At 52.5% G+C, this 20,698-nt stretch overlaps 2 protein-coding genes across 3 annotated transcripts in view; both read right to left on the bottom strand.

Moving 5' to 3' along the window:
• Nucleotides 1-600: 600 nt before the first annotated feature.
• SH3D21 (SH3 domain containing 21) lies at nucleotides 601-10,142 on the bottom strand. The gene is made up of 16 exons (XM_040974042.1): nucleotides 10,139-10,142; nucleotides 9,817-10,031; nucleotides 9,643-9,706; nucleotides 9,326-9,444; nucleotides 9,017-9,107; nucleotides 8,776-8,822; nucleotides 8,638-8,683; nucleotides 8,430-8,530; nucleotides 8,248-8,334; nucleotides 8,106-8,148; nucleotides 3,128-3,221; nucleotides 2,990-3,042; nucleotides 2,790-2,884; nucleotides 903-2,251; nucleotides 749-812; nucleotides 601-672 (listed from the first exon to the last, which is right to left on the bottom strand). The coding sequence occupies exons 1-16, from the start codon at nucleotides 10,140-10,142 to the stop codon at nucleotides 601-603; spliced, it is 2,544 nt and encodes an 847-aa protein (XP_040829976.1).
• A 1,028-nt stretch (nucleotides 10,143-11,170) lies between these two features.
• The window catches only part of THRAP3 (thyroid hormone receptor associated protein 3), a 49,546-nt gene continuing 40,018 nt past the window's right edge, over nucleotides 11,171-20,698 (bottom strand). For both annotated transcript variants that reach the window (XM_040974208.1, XM_040974209.1), the window contains 5 exons: nucleotides 19,993-20,077; nucleotides 18,160-18,347; nucleotides 13,976-14,174; nucleotides 13,432-13,575; nucleotides 11,171-12,666 (listed from right to left, as the gene is read on the bottom strand). In XM_040974208.1, coding sequence (XP_040830142.1) covers nucleotides 12,445-12,666; nucleotides 13,432-13,575; nucleotides 13,976-14,174; nucleotides 18,160-18,347; nucleotides 19,993-20,077 — 838 coding nt within the window. In that variant the 3' untranslated portion in view covers nucleotides 11,171-12,444. The remainder of the gene's footprint in view (nucleotides 12,667-13,431; nucleotides 13,576-13,975; nucleotides 14,175-18,159; nucleotides 18,348-19,992; nucleotides 20,078-20,698) is intronic.

The following is a 20,698-nucleotide window of genomic DNA, read 5'->3' as shown; positions in this document are numbered from 1 at the left end:
GCAAGCGCCATCCTAATGCATTTCTTCTAGGCGGACACACGTTGCCTCGTCCCCACTGTCTCCGGCCTTGAGGCACTCTCCCCCCTCAGCTCTGTCCTATGTAGGCTTGTGTGCCCGAATTGGGGCAGTGGAGCGCATGTGGGACCCGGGTTTCAGGAGCCTACAGTGACTCCTGGGGAGGAGCCCTGGCTGCGGAGCCGCCCCCTCCGCCCCACCCCAGGACAAAGTAGAACCTGGGCCCCCGCAGAATCAAACCCTTCCTGGGCCCCCCTTGTCCTCCCCGGCTGCAGCGCAGGGACGGCGTCCGAAGGAGACACCCACCCTCTCCTCCAGCCCCGCCCGCTACCATCCGGTGGATAAAAATAGCAGTGCGCGCGGGGCTTGGGAACCGTAATGGGAGCCACATGTTGGCCAGATGTGCCTGCCAGAGGCTGTCAGGAATGCAAGGAGCTGCCCCGCCCCCGTACGAACCAAGAGGGCAAGGCACGGCGCATACAAGGCACTTTACTTTCCGCGTCTCCCCAAGTTGTGTGCAAGGATGTGGGTGGCCCGAGCCAGCCGCTGCTCCGGTTCAGCCCGTGCGTCCGCCCAGCCCTGGCCTCAGTGTGTCTGCGTCTGCGCGTGTCTGGAGCCCCGAGCCGGGCACTTCTCCCTCCTCTGCAGCATCTGAACCTGGTTTGGGTAGAGGGTGTCAGGGGAGGAGCCGCGGCCAGCGCCCGCCCTCCTGCAATGCCCACGCCCCACCCACCTCCAGCGAGCGCCGCTGCTCCCTCTCGTTCCTCAGCTCCTCCCAGATGGCAGTCATCTTCCTCCTGCCAAAGGATGCGGCACCCAAGTGAGGGCGTGTGTGGGGCGGGCCCCTTCCCTCTCCGGCCCCGCCCCTCCCAGCCCTGCCCACTCACTCCAGCTGCGCCCCCATCTGTTGCAGAGCAGTCTGTAGAGATTGCACCTCCTGCCTGAGGGCCAGCAGGTGGCTTCCGTCAGGACCACCCTCCGCGGACTTTGGGGAGGGGACGGCAGGAGTCTCTTGGGGATCTGGGGTCAGCTTGGCAGAATATGGGAGCTCGTGGCCAGGGGCTGCCTCGTAGTCCTGCTGCCTGGGAGCCACCTCTTTGGGAGGTGCCCCTTCTCCCGGAGGTAGCTCCTCTTTGGGGTGCGTCTTCTTGAGGACAGCCTTGTCTTCTGCAAAGGCCTCCACCGGCCAGGTCGTGACCTCTACCAGGGCAGGCATGGACCTTGCCTGGGGCTGGGGCTGGGAGTGAGCCCTGCACTCCAAGGGACCCTCTGAGGACTGGGGCTGGGGTGGGGGCTCCACTGGCCCACGGACCCCATCTTGGGAGGCAGGCTCATTGGCCACAATAGACTTGCCCCGCAGGGCTTCCTCTGGAGAGAAGTGATGTAACTGAGGGTGGTCTCCCTGGGAGATGACCTCCTTGGAAAGCACCTGCTTTAGGGTCAAGTCCCTGCCTGGGATGGGGCCCTCATCCTCCAGACTGGTCATCAGCTCTTTGGCAAGGATTTCGGAAGCAGGTGCCTCCTCTGCCAAAAAGGCTGTCTCAGGAACTAGGGCATCTTCTGGGGTGGGGTTCCCCAGAGTCCCAGGTGTCTGTGGGATGGAGACCTGGTCTCCCTGAGTCAGAGTCTTGGTCTTCTCTGGGATAGAGGCGTGGTCAGCAGCCAGGATCCTCTCTGGGCTGAGGGTGTCTAGGCCAAGGGTTTGGTTAGGATCCGGGGTCTTCAGTTGGCCAGGGGTTTGGTCCTCCTGAGTCAAGGTCTTGTCTGGGCTGGGGGCTTGGTCAGGAGCAGGGGTTCTCTCTAGCCCTGACTCTCCCTGAGTCAGGGCTTTGGTCTTCTCTGGGTTAGAGGTGTGGTCAGGAACCAGGGTCTCCTCTGGGCCTGCAGTAGGGACTTGTTCAGGAGCTGGGGTCTCCTCTGGGCCGGGGTCTTGGTCAGGATTTAGGGTCTTCCCTGGGCTGCAGGCCTGGTCCTCCTGCATCAAGGTCTTATCTGGGCCAGAGTCTTGGTCAGGATTTAGGGTCTTCCCTGGGCTGCAGGCCTGGTCCTCCTGCATCAAGGTTTTATCTGGGCTGGGGGCTTGGTCAGGAGCTGGGGTCTCCTCTGGGCCGGGGGCTTGGTCAGGAGCAGGGGTCTTCCCTGGGCTGCAGGCCTGGTCCTCCTGCATCAAGGTTTTATCCGGGCCGGGGGCTTGGTCAGGAGCAGGGGTCTTCCCTGGGCTGCAGGCCTGGTCCTCCTGCATCAAGGTTTTATCCGGGCTGGGGGCTTGGTCAGGAGCAGGGGTCCTCTCTGGGCTGCAGGCCTGGTCCTCCAACATTGTCTTGTCTGGGCCGGGGGCTTCGTTAAGAACAGAGGTCTTCCCTGGGCTGGGGCCTTGGTCAGGAGCCAGGGTCTTCTCTGGGCTGCAGGCCTGGTCCTCCTGAGTCAAGGTCTTGTCTGGGTTGGGGGCTTGGTCAGAAGCACGGGTCTTTCCTGGGCTGGGGCCTTGGTCAGGAACAGGAGTCTTCCCTGGGCTGGGGGATTTGTCAGGAGCTGGGGTCTTCCCTGGGTTGGTGGGCTTGTCCAGCGTGGGGCTCCTGTTCCCAACAGCAGCTTTTGCCAGCCGGCTCTGCTGCCCCTCCTGTGGGTAGGAGGCGAGTTCTCAGCTGAGGGCTTAGGAATCATTAAAGTTTGTCTGGTTCCCCTTGGCTTGGGTTCATTCCGCTCTGTACCCCACTCCTCAGGGACCAGCCCATACCCCATAAGTCCCTTTGGCCCCTGCCCCAGCCCCTTACCTGACTGGATGCCGAGCGCTGCTGGGCAGGCTGGGTTTTGGCTCGCTTCCTGCCAGGGTTACTAGAAGCCCCGTTGAGGAAGCTGCCATTGGACCCTGCAGAAGCAGAGCATTAGGGACCCAGGCCCACCCTCACCGTCGGCACAACCACCCTATCCCTCTCCTCGGCCTCTTCCCCTGCTGGAAGAGGATGGCCCTTACCAGTCGCTCGGGACGTACGCTTCTGGCTGTCCCCGTTCGGTGACCAGGGAGTCCTGGAACACATCCCCATCAGGCTGGGAGTGGGGGGAAGCCTTTCTTGAGACCCTTCCCCTGGTCCCCACCCACTCAACTCCTTACTTGATTTTGTTGGGCCCAGTGGGGCTGGTCACTGGCTTCTTGACTACAGGGAGGAATGTCTTGGGCATCAACTTCTTTGGTTCCCTAATAGGAGCTGGGAGGAGAGAAGGGTGAAGCATTCACTTACATATCCATCCACCTGCCAGTCAGCTGCGAATGGACCACCACCGGCAGACTAGGGGAACTGCAGAAGCACCCCAAAGACATACCCAGTACACAGCTATCAGAGAAGACTGAGGAGACAGCTGTATATCCCACCATACTTTTGTTTTAGAGATTTATTTTTATTTGAAAGGCAGATCAGATTTACAAAGAGAAGGAGAGGCAAAGATCTTCTATCTGCTGGTTCAATCTCCAAGTGGCCGCAATGGTTGGAGCTGAGCCAATCCGAAGCCAGGAGCCTCTTCTGTGTTTCTCACATGGTAAAGGTCCCAAGGCTTTGGGTTACCCTCCACTGCTTTCCCAGGTAATGAGCAGGGAGTTGGATTGGAAGCAGAGTAGCTGGGACATGAACCAGCACTCATAGGGGATGCTGGTGCTACAAGGTGGAGGATTAGCCAATTGAACCATCGCACTGTCCCAATTCCTACGTTTTCATCTCTGCCCACTTTGCCCTCCTGAACTTGGAGAGCAAAGTGGTGTTGCACTACTTGAGATATACAAAACTAGTATCTTGCAGCCCATCCTCTTGCCCCTTAAATCTACTTCATCAGAACCATGCTGTAGTGGGTTTATCTCCACCTGTCCCACGGACAATCAGTTCAAGTCCTCATTGCTCCTCTTCCAATCCAGTTCCCTGCTTAAGGGTTGGGAAAGCAGAAAAGGATGATCCATGTCCTTGGGCCCCTGCACTCACATGGGAGACCCAGAGGAGGCTCCTGGTTCCTGGCTTCACATCAGCCCAGTTGCAACTATTTGGGGAACTAACCAGCAGGTGGAAGATCTGCCTCTTTTCTGTCAAGTCTTCTTTCCCAGCATCACCACTTGCTTACACAGCTGAGACACCCCTGATGTCCTTTCCTTCCCCAAACCAACCAAACCAACCCTTGGCAGATCCCATCTGCTCCATCATCAAAATATTGCCTGAATCCAGTGACTCATCACTGTGACCAGCATGAAGTGTTCTGGAAGGAGGCACCGCTACCTTCATATGTTCTAAGGTTTGAGTAACTTGGTGTGTGCCAGGAGCTGGGAGGACCTGCAACCTGGCTTTGGCTGCAGCCACCCTGCCTTATGGGCCGTTCTTCCCACAGCAGCCGCCATGTGCTCACATTGTACTGGGAAAACAGACACGGCACACAACTGGGAAACTGTGGTGCAAGAGTGTTAGGTGTTCCTGAGGAAGAATGAGCAGAGCAATAGTCAGCTGTAAGCAAGCAAAGAAAGCTGCACCTAGGGGATGGTGGGGTGCACGTTGGAGGCAGTCACAGGGACCCACACATTCACAGGTGCACCACTAGCTGCTGAGCATCTGCACCTGGGCTGACTTCACACACATGCACAGTTCTGCACAGGCTCACACACAATCCCATGGCTAGGGCTCAGGGCCTGCACTCTATAGCCAGACACTGGACTTTGAATCCCAGCTCCACTCACCACTGTGTGGAGAGAGAGACAAATAACCTCTGTGTCCCAACATCTCTACCCACAGTATACACCTTGTAGAGGGTTGCTGGAAGCCCCGAGTGACTTCATATGTCAGCTGCTCAGGAGACCTGGCCCCATTAATGTCGACTTTTTTGCTAGAGGATAATCATACCCAGCTGAGGACTCACTGCTAAGGTCAACCACAAAAAAGGGAAAACTGAGACCAGCTCTGCGCTGTGGCTACTGAGCCTGGGTCCTGGGACAGAGAGTTTGGGTGCCAGGCTCAGCTCCTTTGGCCTGCTACCACCCCACATCCCACATAGCTCAGTCACCGCTGTTGCCCTGTCGCCCTGTGCATCCCTTCCTTGGAGTGACGGGTGTCCTGTGTCTGCTGGCAGAAGTCAGCAATCTCTGGGAGAAGTCTTCCTGCCAAGGCTTACAAGGCTCGCCCGGACCATGACCAAGTGTGAGCTCACACACCGATCACAAAGCTCAGGAGAAGGCAAGTGTCCAACAGTGGGGGCCAGGACACACACCCCACACAGACACTGCTGATGTCCAGTAGAAAAGGTAGACTGGTTCTGCACCAAAAAGCTGAAGGAATCAAGAAAGCACATGCTACTAAGGGGCCAGCAGGAATACACAGATCTGGAAAAGCCAACAGAAATAAAACTACTAGAGGTGAAAAATGGCACTGCTTCAAAAGCTCGAGGAAAATCCAAGGCTGATATGTACAAAATTTACAGGATATATATGGGTTAAACAGCAGAGTAGGGGCTGGCATGGTGGCCTAACATGCTAATCCTCCACTTGTGACACCAATATCCCATATGAGCACCAGTTTTGAGTTCTAGATGCTCCATTTCTGACCCAGTTCCCTGGTAATGGAAGTGGAGGATGGTACAATGCTTGGACTCCTGCGGTCCACAGAGTTTAAGCCTTCACCTGTGATGCCAGCATGCCACATGGGTGCCAGCTCAAGCCCTAGTCACTCCACGTGCAATCCAGCTCCCTGCGGATATGCCTGGGAAGGCAGCAGCAGATGGCCCAAGTCCTTGCACCTCTGTACCCGTGGGGGAGGCCCTCTCTGCCCTACAGCCCAGAGGATGGTGCCAAGGCAAGTACCGAGGCAGAGGAAGCACCAAGCTCCTGGCTGTAGAGCAGACCATTGCAGCTGTCTGGGGAGTCAACCAGATGGAAGACCTCTCTCCCTCTCTCCTCTCTCTGTAAATCTACCTTTCAAATACAAATAAATAATTTTTTTTCAAATGAATAATTTTTAAAAAGTTGTAAGCAGAAAATAAAATGTTGGAATTTATTTTTTATGGAAAATATAATTGAAACATTCATTTAAACCAATGCTACTCTGATAAAAGCACTTACTTAAATAGTGCTAAATACAGCCAAACTGAATTTGGAGCAGGAAGGATTTCCTTTTTAAAGATTTGTTTATTTTCATTGCAAAGTCAGATATATACAGAGAGGAAGAAAGACAGCAAGGAAGATCTTCTGTCCGATGATTCACTCCCCAAGTGACCACAATGGCTGGTGCTGTGCTGATCTGAAGCCAGGAGCCAGGAACTTCCTCCAGGTCTCCCGCATGGGTGCAGGGTCTCAAGGCTTTGGATCATCCTTGACTGTTTTCCCAGGCTATAAGCAGAGAGCTGGATGGGAAGCGGGGCCACCAGGATTGGAACCAGCGCCCATATGGGATCCCAGCACACTCAAGGCGAGGACTTTAGCTGCTAGGCCACCATGCTAATGATTGACTACACTAAAATTAAGAACTTCTGCTCATAAAAAAATAAATATATAAAATAAAGGGCCTGGTGCAGTAGCTTAGCAGCTAAAATCCTTGCCTTGCATGTACTGGGATCCTATATGGGTGCCTGGCAGTTCTGTCTTCCATCCAGCTCCCTCCTTATGGCCTGGGAAAGCAATTGAGGACAGCCCAAAGTCTTGGGATGCTGCACCTGCATGGGAGACCCGGAAGAAGCTCTGGGCTTCTGGCTTCAGATTCGCTCCTCTCCAGCCATTGCAGCTGCTTGGGGAGTGAACCATTTGACGGAAGATCTTCCTCTCTGTCTCTCCTCCTCTCTGTATATCTGACTTCTCCATTAAAAAAATAATAAATCTTAAAATAAATAAATATAAATAAATAAATAAGCCACAAACTGAGATCCAACACTGGTAACATTTGGAGCTAGTGCTGTGGCAAAGGGGGTTAAGCCACCATCTGAGCACCATTAAGTCCTTGCTGCTCCGGCTCCCTGCTAATGGCCCTGAAAAAACAGTGGAAGACTGCCCAAGTGCTTGGGGCCCTGTAACCCACGTGGAAAATCCAGATGGAATTTCTGCCTCTTGGCTCTGGCTGGCCCAGCCCTGGCCATGGCAGCCATTTGGAGAGTAAACCAGCGAGTAGAAGATCTTCTCTATTTCTTTGCCTCTCACTAATGCTTCTTTCAAATAAATAAATAAACATTTTTTTTAAAAAAGCACCTGTCTTTATGGGACAGTGTTTTTAAAAAATGAAACAAAAACAAAATATTGGTAACATGTATACCCAAAGAGAGTGGTATTCAGGAAACAAGGAGACTTTATATTGCATTTCCATAGTTTTGACACAATATGTGTTCTCAAGGAACTCTCAGAAATCTCCTACAATGCATTAGACATGGAGAAATACAAATTAAGTTCAAAGTACTTTGTCTCTTTGAGAGCCAAAAAATAATGAAATCAGGTGCTGATGTTCTGGCTTAACAGGTTAAGCCTCTGCCTACGGCTCTCGCATCCCATTTGGGTGCCAATTTGAGTCCTGGCCACTCCACTTCCAGTTCAGCTCCCTGCTAATATGCCTGGTCCAAGTGCTTGAGCCCCTACATCCAGGTGGGAGACTGGAAGAAGCTCCAGGTTTGTGGTTTCAGCCTGACCCAGCCCTGGCTCTTGTGGTCATTTGTTGAGTGAACCAGTGGATGGAAGATCTCTTTCTCTGTCCTCCTCTCTCTCTGTGACCCTGCCTCTCCAATAAATAACAGATAAATTTTCGTTAAAATAATGAAATCTGGTAATACCAAAGGAATGAGGAACATGGAAGGCAATAGGATGACTTTCAGATCCACTGAAGGCAGAGGGTGAGATAGCCCTGATCCACACGGGTCCTTACTAAATGAAACAAATTCGTACTTGCTGACCACTGGTCTGAAACACTCACACCTTCACACATACACACACACACACACACACACACACACACACACACACACACACACAGACCCACAGCAGACTCACACACAATCCTGGGAGGGAGCCCCCTGGGGATGCACTAGAGCACCGCTAGTAAGCATCAGACCCCAGATGGTCCCCCTCAATCTCAGGCCGCCCTAACACCCACCTGATTCCCGAGACACCACTCGGCGTGGACCCAGCTTCTTGACCTAGACAGACAACGACATTCAGAACCCCGGTCCAGCTCCCCCTCCCCCAGGGCGATGGGGGTGGGGGGCAGGGAGGCCCCACAGTCAGTCGGTACTCACGGGGGGCGGTGGGAGCACAAAGTTATCTGGGAATACGCCTCTTCTGCCTTGGCACTCCCCGAGCCACCATCCCTTATCCTCTGTGGTCTGTGGGGCAGGGAGGTTGGGAATGAGACCCCCCCCCAGGCCCCCCCCCCCCCGCTTTCCTGGCCATCCCTCCTCCACCCCGCGGCCCCTCACACCTTCCTCAGGACTTTGACCTCGTCCCCTCTCCGCAGCGCCAGCTCGTCGGGGGCCTCAGGCTGGTAGTCAAACAGGACCCTGTAGGTCTCAGGGTGGGAGACTGAGGGGGCGTTAGTCTCCTGAAGTCAGCCCTCCCCGTCCGCCAGGCACCTCCCGCCTCCATGAGGCCAGCCTCGGGGTGGGAAGGGCTCCCGCCTGGGTGCTCACCTGTCCGCAGGTAGTCCGGAGGGCTGTCATAGGCCAGGCTGCTCAGCTACGTGGGGACGGGGCGGGGGACACGATGAGCCTCTACCCAGCTCAGGAGGGACTCGCTGCTTCTGTGCCCACCACTCTGACCCACCTTACCTTGGGAGGCCGCTGGGCACAGGTGCCGATGTCTGAGTTTCCAAGGCCTGAGGGAGGACAGTGAGGTTAGGGGGGTCCCCATTCACACCCAGGCTTAGGTCATGGGAGAGGGCCAGGAGGGGTCACAGGGACAGGAGGCGTGAATCCCAGGCTCATGCCAGCGGGGGGCAGGGGGTGGGGGGAGGGTCCTCGGAGAGTCTGCTCCCAGGGGGCAGTCAGGGTCTCAAAGTCGAGGTCTCACTTGGGGACCCACTGTCCAGCAACTCCACAAAGTTGGACGGGAAGGCTCCCAGCTGCCCATTCTTCTTCCCCAGCCACCAGCCGTCCTCAATCTGGGGAGGGGGAGGACGCAGGGGCTTCTGGTTCTGCCCCAGGGGTCTGTGGGCTCCTCGCCCCCTCGGCTCAGCCCGCAGGCCCCCTCCTCCCCTGCTCCTTCAGTCTCTGCCACTCGCCCTTCCCACGGCCCCCACCCTCCGCCCTCCCTCGGGAGAGACACCCCAGCGTCTCCCGAAACCCACCGCTCACCCCTCCCAACCACTTCGTCTGTCACCTCCTTTATCATTTCCACAATCTCCCCGGTTTCCAGCGTCAGTTCGTCCGCCTGCTCCGGGCTGTAACTGAAGTTCACTTTGCACCATCTTTGGAGGCCCGGAGGTTTGGCGGGGTGATCTGGATCATACGGAGAGAGAAGCGGCTTGAGCTGGCCCCTGTCCGCTAGGCTGAGGGAGGGCTGGCCGCGAGCGTCGGGCGGAGCGCCGCCGGGCCCCGCCCCAGGGCGGAGCATTGTACGCGAGAGCCAATCACAGACCGCCGAACGGCCTCACGGCCCCTCCCACGGGCGTGCCCGTCGGCGGCCCAGGCGCTCACCTCGGCGGCGCGCACAGCGCGGTCTCGGTGCTTCCCCTTCGCCTCGCAGAGTTTCTGGAATCTCCTGGGATTGAGAGCCCCGGAAGGGGGCGCTCAGTTCCCAGGCGGCCCGTGCGGGGATCCCACCCCCCCCCGACCCCCCACCTCCTCAGTCCATTCCAGTCCCAGTCTCACCTGTACCAGATGCTTAGGGAAGATGCCGCAAAGGCCACCCAGCTCTCCGAGTAGCCAGCCCCGTGTGAGTCCCTCTCGCACCTGCCGGACCACATCCCCGGGTGCCAGACTCAACTCGCCCTCCTTCTGCGCGCGGTAGCCGGCCAGAACCAGGACCTCTGCAGGTGGACGATCGGGCACGGCGCGGCTCAGGACTAGGGCGGCCACGTCCCGGGCTCCGTGAAGACAGCGGGAGTGGGGTGGTGGCACGAACCTGCGTAGCTTCCACACGGTTCCCACAGGGCTGCGCAAAACACCCCCCTCCAAGATTTGGTACACATACCCATGGCTTCCGGGGGTCCCACAGGTGGCTGAAGACTGGGCCCAAGAGAAGGTGGGTTGGGCTGCGACACTGAGGACCAGGAGGTGGAGAGCGAACCGACAGGTCGGGCTCCAGGTACTGGGAACGGACAGCCAACTCAAGTTAGGGCCCTGACCCGCGGCGAGGAGGGCTGCAGGGGCCCCTGGCCGGTGCTGGGATCCCAGTTCACCTGAATTCTCACCTAACTGCTTCCCCTCCTCGGCCCCAAGGCTCCCACCCACTACTGAGGGCGCCTTCCCTGGCCCACTCTCCTGGCTTAAGTTTCTGGCCGGAGGGGAAGAGGTGGAGGAAAGGCACATACCTGGGTGGGGCTCCCAGCAGGCAATAACTGCTCTGAGCCTGGGCCTCCTATGGAGGTGGTGCCTGCTTGGATCTCCAGAAACTTCCCCAGTGGCAGCCTAAACCTCAGGGTAGCTAGCTCTCCCCTGCCTGATCCCTGCACCCCAACCGTCACGCAGAGGAAAGAGAAGAACCCCTGCTTTGGGCTCCAAAAGGCTTAATCTGGTTTCAGAAAACACCTCCAGCTTGTCCTTGGGAGGGGAGAGGGGGTGTTGGCAGGAAGAACTTGACAAGCTTGTATTTGCCTTGTGGAGCCTGCAAGTCGAAAGTTGGGGTTCACCTAGAACTGGTCCCATGTGGCTAGGTGATCTTCCTGCCCGGTGAACACAAAAGGCTAAACCGTTTCACTACCACCCTTGACCCCTGCCCCAACACAGCAAGCCAAAGTCGTTGCTCCTGACCCCCCAGCGCAAAAATCTATCCTGTGTTACCAAAGGTACAAGATGAAGCCAAACCATGGGGGAGGGAGTGGAGTCACCGCTGGGAGAGGGGATGGCTGTAGCCCCCTCCCAGGGACAGCCGTGCAGTAAGTGTAAGGTGGTGGGGGAGGGGGAAGCTCCTGGCCTTATCTTCCGTGTCCTGAAACTGCTGTGGGAGGCACCCCCACCCACACACACCACACTCATTCTCCGGGAAACAATGAACACGGGCCAGTCACATCTGCCACTTCATTTTATTGTTTTTATTTGCAGGAGGAGTTGAAACAAATTATCCAAGAGTATTTTTCATCCCCCCCCAACATGAATCATCCAAGTACAACCAACTTAACTATATAGAAATGGAGCAAAGAAAAGGGAAAAGTAGCTGAACAACCCAGGAGGCAAAGGCGGGGAAGGGGTGGTGCAGTCCGCATACATCATATGCAGGAATGCCGTATGGTTCACCTGCTCAGGACCGCCTCCCCAGAAGGCAAGCACAAGGACCCATTTTAAGAGGATGTTCTCCCCCCAAATATCTGAGAATGTTTCAACTTAAAGCTTAAGGTTAAAGAGAAAACAAAACAAAAACACCAAAACAACCCCAAGAACCACCCAGCCAAACCACCTTCCTTTATCGAGCATAGGAGTTTCATTTTATAAAAAGATTACTAAAAATATTGAAAAAATTATTTTCTCATATTTGTAAAGATAATTCAGAAGTTTCTTAGAAAACAGACCAGAAACTGCCCTCCAGTTTCCACCGTTGCCGAGACGATCAGCAGGACTAGAAAGTTTGGGAACTGGAGCTGCTGGTGGGGAACAGGAAGCCCAGCCCAGAAATCAGAGTTCAGAAGCAGGTGCAGGTGTGGCCAGGAGCGACTCCGTGAACATGGCTGTGCAGAAAGCGGAACACTAGGTGGTCGGAAAGGCCTTAACTCCTCCTTGACATACAAAACCGGTTTTTAGAAAGATCCAAGCAGTTTGGTCCCAAACTGAGGCGAACACTTCAATGTTTATTCACATGCTTTTTTTTTTTTTTTAAGAATCAAAGTTGCCCAAATTAAATCTCTCTGCTATGACTACATATGCCTAAAAAGAAAAGGGCTCTTGAAATTAGGATGGGGGAAAAAAAAGAGAAAGAGAATCAAATTAGTCCTTCGAGCTTCAAATGAAATGAAGAACAAAACTGTCGGTTTCTAATAGGGAACAAACCAAAATCCAAGCATTGCTTTCCCTCCCTCCCCCAGCCCCTCCCCCACACCCCCACAGCAAATGAGGAACCCTGCCCCGGCCCAAGTGGTGGTGGTCTGGGCCCAGGCTGTGGCCAGCCCCTTCCGTCCAGGGGGACACAGCATCATGGATGCTCTCCTCCACAGCAGGCTTCAGCGTGGCCAGCAGCGGGTGGCGGCGAGATTGTTTAGGATCTTCTAGAGGCTCCTGCGCAGCTCCTCCCCAGCGTCCTCCTGGCGGGCCTCTCCCCTGGATGAGGGCTCTCTTCCGCAGCGGCCCCTACTCAGCCGCGGGCTGTAAATTGTCCTTCTCCTCTCGGTTCTCTGTCCCACTTTCGTCGTCTTCAATTTCCCCTTCCTCCCCACTGAATTTGTCGTGGGCCCATTTGGGGCTGGTACTGGATTTCCGGAACATGAACCGGCCCCGACCCCGGGGAAAGGCTCCTCGGCCCCGGCCCCGGCTCACCCATTTGTCACTGCCTTCACCTTCCCGGTCATCGTGCTGAAGAAACAAGATTGGCATTAGTGCAAGGGCTCTCTGCTCCGTGGCCACCTGAATGGGTCTTTCCCAGAGGACCCTGCTCTCAAACCCAGCCTTCTCCTTCTGTCCTCACTGCTGCTGGTCTACTCCAAAAAACCCACTGCCTCAAACCCCTGGGCTTACTGGAGCAGTATACAGAAAGAGAAAACTTTCACCTAGTACTAAAACATCATCTCATTGAATCCTCCCTCCCCTCCACCTGAATCTGACACCACCCACTATGCAAATGAGGGAACACCTCTGAGAGGAGGTATGTGTGAACTGGGGTCTTGTCAGGCAGCTGAGCCGGGGAGCACTCAGGATGCATGGCAGGGATTCCAGCCCGGTCCAAACAAGCACACACATCCCAGCGCAGTGTCTACACACGATCATGGGCCAGTGCTGTGGTGCAGTGGGCTAAATCCCACATGGGGTCCAGTTCATGTTGGCTGCTGCGCCTCCGACAGTTCCCTGCTAATGTGCCTGGGAAGGCAGCTGAGACCGACCCAAGTGTTTGGTGCCCTGAACCTACGTGCGACCTGGATGAAGCTCCTGGCTTCAGCTGCCCCAGTACTGGCTACTGTGGCCATTTGGGGAGTGAACCAATGGAAGCAAGATCTCTCTCTGTACCTCTCCCACACACATCTAATTTTTAAAATGATCAGTTTTGATCAATCAAGGCCTGGGCTTCAGCTCCATTAGTGCCTGAGACCCTCTAGACCTTCCGGGTTATCCCCCAGCACATACCAAGTAATATTTCTTGCTTTTGGGTGTATACTCCGGGTCCCACTCTTCCTCCCGGGTTCTTTTTTGGAAATCGTTGTTGCTGCTGTTGTTATTGTTACCAGAGTAGTTGCCTCGGCCCCAACCTCTCCCTCTGGCTCGGAAGGGCTGCAGCGATAAACGGGGAAAAGCAACACAGGACAATGTCAGGAATGGCAAGACAGTCCCCGGTGTGCCATTCAAGCACGTTTCTAGCGTAGGACAAACAACTGCTCTCCAGCCATGAGCTTGTCGGCTGGTTTGTAGTCACTGTTCATCTCAAATCACAGCTCAGATGGAACATAAATGCAGCCCAAGGGGTCTTACTAAAAACCGGAGGACCGCAGTTAAGTGGGAACAGAAGCCATAGCAGCTTTCTGGCTAAGTGATTGTGAACACAGAAATAACTAAAAATGAAAGAGGGCCGATCAACTAGATTACTTACAGTAGAGGTAACAAAACTGGCATTCTGATGAAACAATTAGACCTGGCAGAATCAAGAGGCACAGGGAGAGGGGGAGGGTCTTACAAAGGCTCCCCGGGCGCGGCTGCCGCCTCTTTCACTTGGCCCCACAAAGTCTTTGGTCCCAAGCCTGGACTTGTCAAAGCCTGTGGTGCTTTCCTCTCTCTCCTCTGTTTCCTCGGTGTACTCCTCTGCTTTGTAGGAATGAGACGACTGGGAGGAGGAGGAGGAGGATCTGGACCGATCTCGTGTTCTCCTGTGCTTCCTAGGAGGAAAAGAAGCAGGGCAAATGGTAAACCTCTAGGGAAAAGCTGCCTGCTGGGTCGCAGACACAAAGCACAGGACCGGAGTGTGTCTGCGATAAACGAATGGCAGGATAACCCTGAAACAGCTCACCTCAACCTACCCGTTCAGGGGATGGAGGGACCTCAACCCAGTCCCCCTACTCGAGACTTTTTTTTTTTATTGGAAAGGCAGATATACAGAGAGGAGGTATAGAGAGATCTTCTGTCCACTGACTCACTTCCCAAGTGGCCACAATGGCTGGAGCTGAGCTGATCCAAAGCCAGGGCCTTCCTTAGGGTCCCAAGGCTTTGAGCCATCGCCCACTGCTATCCCAGGCAACAAGCAGGGAGCTAGACAGGAAGTGCAGCAGCCAGGACAGGACCTGGTGAACATATAGGATATCCCAGCAGATGCCAAGTTGAAGATTTTGCTACTAGGCTAATGCTCCAGGCCCTCTCTGCAGTTATTTTGAGATTTATTTAAAAGGCGGGGTTTCACAGAGTAGAGATCCTCTATCCACTGAATTCACTTCCCAAATATTCAAAAATGACCGAAATTGGACCAGGCCAAGGCCAGGAACTTATTCCAAGTTTTCTATGTGGGTGTAATTGGATCATCCCAGACACATCAGCAAGCAGCTAGATCAAAACTGAACAACTGGGACTTGAACCAGTATCCGTATGGGGATGCCAGAGTCACAGGCAAGTAGCCTACCTATTATATCAACCAGCCTCTCCAATTCTAATAATTATGTTCAGTGCCAGTGCTGTAGCACAACAGGCTACATCGCTACCTGATATGTCAGCATCCCATAGGAGAATGCCAGTTTGGACACTGACTGCTCCACTCCGTTTTTATTATTTTTAATAGATTTGCTATGTGGGTACAGGGTCCCAAGGCTTTGGGCCATCCTCGACTGCTTTTCCTGGCCACAAGCAGGGAGCTGGATGGGAAGCGGGGCCAGTGGGACATGAACTGGTACCCATTTGGGATCCTGGCGTGTGCAAGGTGAGGACTTTAGCCACTAGGCTACTGCACCAGACCCAACTGTTCCACTTTCAACCCATCTCTCTATTGAGGAGCCTGGAAAAGTCCTATGAGCTGGTCCAGTTCTTGAGTCCCTGCCACTCCTGTGGGACAGACCTGACTCTAGTGGCCATTTGGGGAGTGAACCAGTAGATGCAAAATTTCGGTCTCTCTCTCTCTCTCCCTTTAAGATAAACCTTTGAAATGTATCCAGTGGGCCCGAGCTGTAGGCAGCCCTAGCAGATGGATGCTTTATGTTATACTTTCTGGTTCTCGTGGGGTATTACCTTTCTTAGAGGGCTGCTCAAAAGATTAATAATGCATTTAACGCTTGACACTGACATAGCAGGCACGCAGTACATAGCACTATAATTACGAACAACCATTCCTCTCCTGTCATTGCTGGGGGAGACTCAGGTGACAGACCTGAGCACAAGCTGGATTTCAAATCCAGCTCTAATTATACCACGGCTCCACATCCCCCCCTCCCAGTAAGCTCAAACAGGTCGTGTCACTGAGCTGGGATCTGGTGGAACTCTTCCCACAGTGATTTCTCTTGCCTTCCCTTCATCTGGGGGGAAATTACAGACTAGAGCAAATAAGCTTAATATGATGAGTCACTGTCTGTATACTACAGGTTGGTGCCAGCCCTGCCACGAGAAGCCAGCCAAGTGTCAGTACCCTGTCACTAACCACCCCTTCCTTACCCGCTATCCTTTATAGAACACAGCCTATTTCCCCCACTGGCTCTTCCTAGCACTAGCTCACCAAAAAACAAACACACACCCAAGTTATTGTCACAGGATTCTTACAATGTGTAACTGTCAGGCGGACCTTGTGGCACTGTGGGTTAAGCTGCCACTTTGGGACACCCATACCTAGTAACAGCACAGCTGGGATCCTGCTTGCTCTCCTTCTGATCCAGCTTTCTGCTAATACATCCTGGGAGACAAAAGATGCTTGGGCCCCTGCCACCCACGGGGTTCTGGGGTCCTGGCAAACAGGGGAGTGACCCCGCAGGAAAACCTTCCCCCTCACACACCTTTCAAGTGGACAAAAATAAAGATTTTAAAAAAATATTAGAACTCTCTCTGACCCCACTAAAAAAAAATCAGTGTTACTTCCAAAGGTCTTCAAAACAAAGGCTCTGAGAAGCCTCAAGTCTGAATCCCAGCTCTGTGTCCCATGAGCTGTGTGACCTGGCAGTCACTCTTCACTTACAGAATAAAGTTTTTTTTTTTAATTAATTTATTTTTATTGGAAAGATATACAGAGAGAAAGAGAGGCAGAGAGGAAGATCTTCCATCCGATGGTTCACTACTCAAGCGGCAGCAACAGCTGGAGCTGAACCAATCCGAAGCCAGGATCCAGGAGTTTCTTCCGGGTCTCCCACAGGGGCAAAGGGTCCCAGAGCTTTGGGCCGTCCTCAACTGCTTTCCCAGGCCACAAGCAGGGAGCTGGATTGGAAGTGGGGCTGTCAAGATTAGAACCGGCGCCCATATGGGATCTCGGGTGTGCAAGGCAAAGACTTTAACCACCACGCTATCGCACCAGGCCCACAATAAAGTTTTTTTAAAACCACAGGGTGACATATTAATGATAACCATTAATAAGCCATTTCCTTTGCCCAAATCACTAAAACTCCCAATTAAAGGCACATATGCTCGTATTCCAGGGAGAGGAATTGAGGAATTTAGCCATCCACTCAACTTGTAATGCCTGTGGGGCACTGCCCTGACACCGGGCAGCTCTCAAGGCCTGCCATCTTCCACTGTCACTCCCTGCTGAGGATTACCTGGCCTTTTACCTCTAGGCAGTCCTGGAAGCTGGCAGCACTTCCAATGCCTAAATAACGGGAATGTGAGCCCAAGAGGGACAGAGCCGGGCCCAGGGCGATAGCATAGTGGATAAGGTCCTCGCCTTGAACGCCCCAGGAACCCGTGTGGGTACTGGTTCTAATCCCAGAAGCTCCACTTCCCATCTGGCTCCCTGCTTGTGGCCTGGCAAAGCAGTCGAGGATGGTCCAGAACATTGGGACCCTGCACCTGCATGGGAGACCTGGAAAGAAGCTCCTAGCTCCTGGCTTTGGCTCAGCGCAGCACCGGCCGATGCGGCCACTTGGGGAGTAAGTCATCGGATGGAAGATCTTCCTTTCTGTACATCTGCCTTTCCAATAAAAATAAATCTTTAAAAAAAAAATGGAGGAACAGAGCTGAAGTTTGGTGTTAGCTGATAGTTAGGTGATCTCAGACAACTGACTTTAGCTTCTTTGCCTTTCAAATAGGCAACACTCCAACTGATCAATTTATTTCCAAGGGCTGTTACAAGAAAATGGGAAAGAACACGTTCAATGGCTGCAAGCTGCGAGCGGAAGTACTGCTGCTTATGAGGTTTGGGGTTTTGCTGCTGCTACTCTGAAGGACAGACATGTGACTGAAAACCTAAGCACTTCCAACCGTAAACAGAAAACCTGAGGACCTTGGCATGAGTGCCGCCCTACAAACGCAACAATGCCACCTTTGTGGAAGGAATACTTGGAACATCTCAGCAGTGTCAGTGAAACTAATTTAAGAGGCATTTAAGATCGGCCATCTTTCCTATCTAGTCCCACCCTGTTTCCCCGACCAAACAGTGTTATTACTTGACAATGATTGTGAGCTATTTCTAAAATACAACGTCCTCATCAAGATCTGCCACGAGAACGAACACATCTAAAGCATTCATATTATCTCTGTACTCAGGTTAATAGATTAACCTCTCCCAAAAGCCTTCTTTGAACAAGGATCACACTTTGATAATTTAAATTAGGGAACAGACTTCAGAGTCGGGGTATAAGAAACTACACACGTTGCTGCACTTCCAAGCCCAAAGTTTTCGGATGTGAAATGTCTAATGTGCACCCAAAGGGGCAGGAAAGACTGCTCCAGGGCTTAACTTACTTCTGCTTCTTTGATCCTTTGTGGGTTTTCTCTGTTTTCTCTGCTGACCTCTCTCTTGAATGGCTTGAGTCTCGGGAATCCACTGATTCTCTTGATTTACCTCGTTTAAGATCTCTCTCCTTATGTTTTTTACGACGTTCAATATCAAGGCGGAGATCCACAGGATCATCCTTGTATTTTCCCTCAGCCTGTCAAAAAGAGAAGTCAAAATTAAGGTTTTGGGGGTTTAGGACTGCCAACTCAACCACCCATAAACTGTGGTTTCTACTCCAATGGGTAGAAAAGCACCGCAATGTGCGGCAGGCCAGCCACATCTGGGAGGGATGCAGCAGCACGTCCCACAAGTTGCCATGTGAGGATTCTTCACACAGCCCCAGCCCCGTTCTCTAAAATAATGAAGATAGTTATCTCTCTGAAAAGGCTACCTGCTGATCCTGCTAATCCTGTTGTCCAGTGACGACTCTGGCTCGTGTAGAGAAAGCCAGCACAGAGAAGGTTTGGGGCTGAGTAACCACCAGAATTTACAAGTGTCCACTTTCTCCTACTTATACTATAGCAACATAGAACATTTATAAAGTGGCAATATCAAATTAAAGTGGTTTGGTTTTGTTGTATTCCCACTAACTCTACAGCAAGTACAGAAACCTCAGGTTCATGCTGCAGGGAGCATGAATGCAGCACCTGAGCCCAGAACATCCCACATCCCAGCAGTGGCTTTCAACGATTCCTGGGAAACTCAAGGAGACCCAAGAGCAGGTGAGAGCCTCCACACTAGGATTTGTCTTGCAGAAATGAACCCTTGCGAGGAAGAAATGAACAGTTCACTCCGTATCTACATTACCCTTACAGGAACCATTACACTTTGTTGCGGAAATAAGGTTTATCATTTTATCCTTTCATCTGCTTCTGAGAAAGAATGGGGCCCGAGCATCCCTTTAAGGACCAAGACAAAAAAAGCAGGTGGACAAAACCTCTAGTGCAGCCGGCATGAAAGACGAGATCTCCTCTGGTGTTGCACTTGCTAGTGCCAATCTGACTGCTACTTGGAAAGAAGTGGGGTGGGAGACAGAGAGATTGCACCAGAGTGCCTTGCATCAACCAGCAGGACAAATTTGTTTAAGAAAACTTGAAATAGTATTTTCAGAAAAGGTCTTATTAGCACAAGACAGCCATCACTAATTTCAACTGTATTATGTGAATGAAGGTCAATAAGTACGATTTTTAAAAACCCAATTTAGTTACTTCATAGAGGACTGCATTCAAGCTTTAATCTCAACAGTGCTTATGTGCACATTATTGCAACTACGGCTGGGCAACTAAGGTAATGTTTAGCTTTAAAGTAATAGTAACCAACAGATGACAGATATGGTACAATGTTAGGGGAAAAAAAAAAAACCAACTGGACCAGTTGTGTATAAACAGTCTAAGTTAAGCTATGAATATTTCACTCTCCTCTGACATGCATGTCTTTCTGAAATCATGGTTGCAAATAGTGCATGTATACAGTTGATTTGATAATACTTACAAGCAGAAAAATATCACAAAAAGTTTCTTCTCTCATCATGGGCACTTGTTCCAAAACTCCTCTCTTTTTTTTTTCTCAAGCTCACCTCAATAGACTTTGGGGTCATTTACCATATTCTAACCACTTCACAAAGGTTGTTGATACATTTAATAAAAATTAACCCTTTGTAGTTCATTTTTAGAATTATGCCCATCCTTAAAAGAAAAACACAAACTTAAGTAGAGAGTAATTTAAACAAACACATTTCTGTCAAGTTCATGCCCAACGCACTCATTTTGTTGGAATTACTGATCAAAGCAACAGTTCACCTTGTAGCCTGGTTCCCGAGGACTTTTCATTTCGTCATGAGCCAAACCATGTTTCCTGAATGTACTGGGGGAAATATCTATCCTCCTAAAATGGAAGACACAAAAAACCTGTTAGATTACATATGAAAATAGTACTGGTAATATTCTTAGTACTAAAGTTGACAGACAGGTATTTCGTCCCCCCCACATTAGTCTTCAAACACCCTGTCCCATAGGCAGACGTACAGATTCATAAAAGCCCAAGGCCCAACGGCAGATGTCCAATCTAACAGCTGAGTCACCAACTGAGGCCCCTGTATCCCATCTGAAGAACTAAGGCTAACTGAGCATCAGCTGCTGCCTCCTCCCGTTTCCTGCTAGCCTTGCAGGAGGCACAGATTGACAGCCACCCTGCTCCCAGCTTTAACCTCAGCCCAGCTAGCAGGGGCATCCACGTGCTTCTTCTCATTCTCCAAAAAGACACAAATAAAACCCTATGTTCCAGGACCAGCACTGTGTTTAAGCCGCCATCTGCAACATCAGTATCCCTTATGGGCACTGTCTTGAATCTCAGCTGTGCCACTTGCCTTCCAGCTCCCTGCTGATGTGCCTGGGAAAGCAGCAGGAGATGGCCCAAGTGCTCAGGCCCCTGTAATCATGGGGAGACCTGGGTAAAGTTTCTGGCTCTCGCCTAATCCAGCTCTAGCCGTTAAGGTTATTTATTACT

The sequence above is a fragment of the Ochotona curzoniae genome, unplaced genomic scaffold, assembly GCF_017591425.1.
Source record: "Ochotona curzoniae isolate NIBS_2020 unplaced genomic scaffold, NIBS_Ocur_1.0 contig_2404, whole genome shotgun sequence".
Classification (NCBI taxonomy): domain Eukaryota; kingdom Metazoa; phylum Chordata; class Mammalia; order Lagomorpha; family Ochotonidae; genus Ochotona; species Ochotona curzoniae.
Note: the sequence above shows the minus strand (reverse complement) of the source record. Positions and strands in the feature narration are given on the sequence as shown.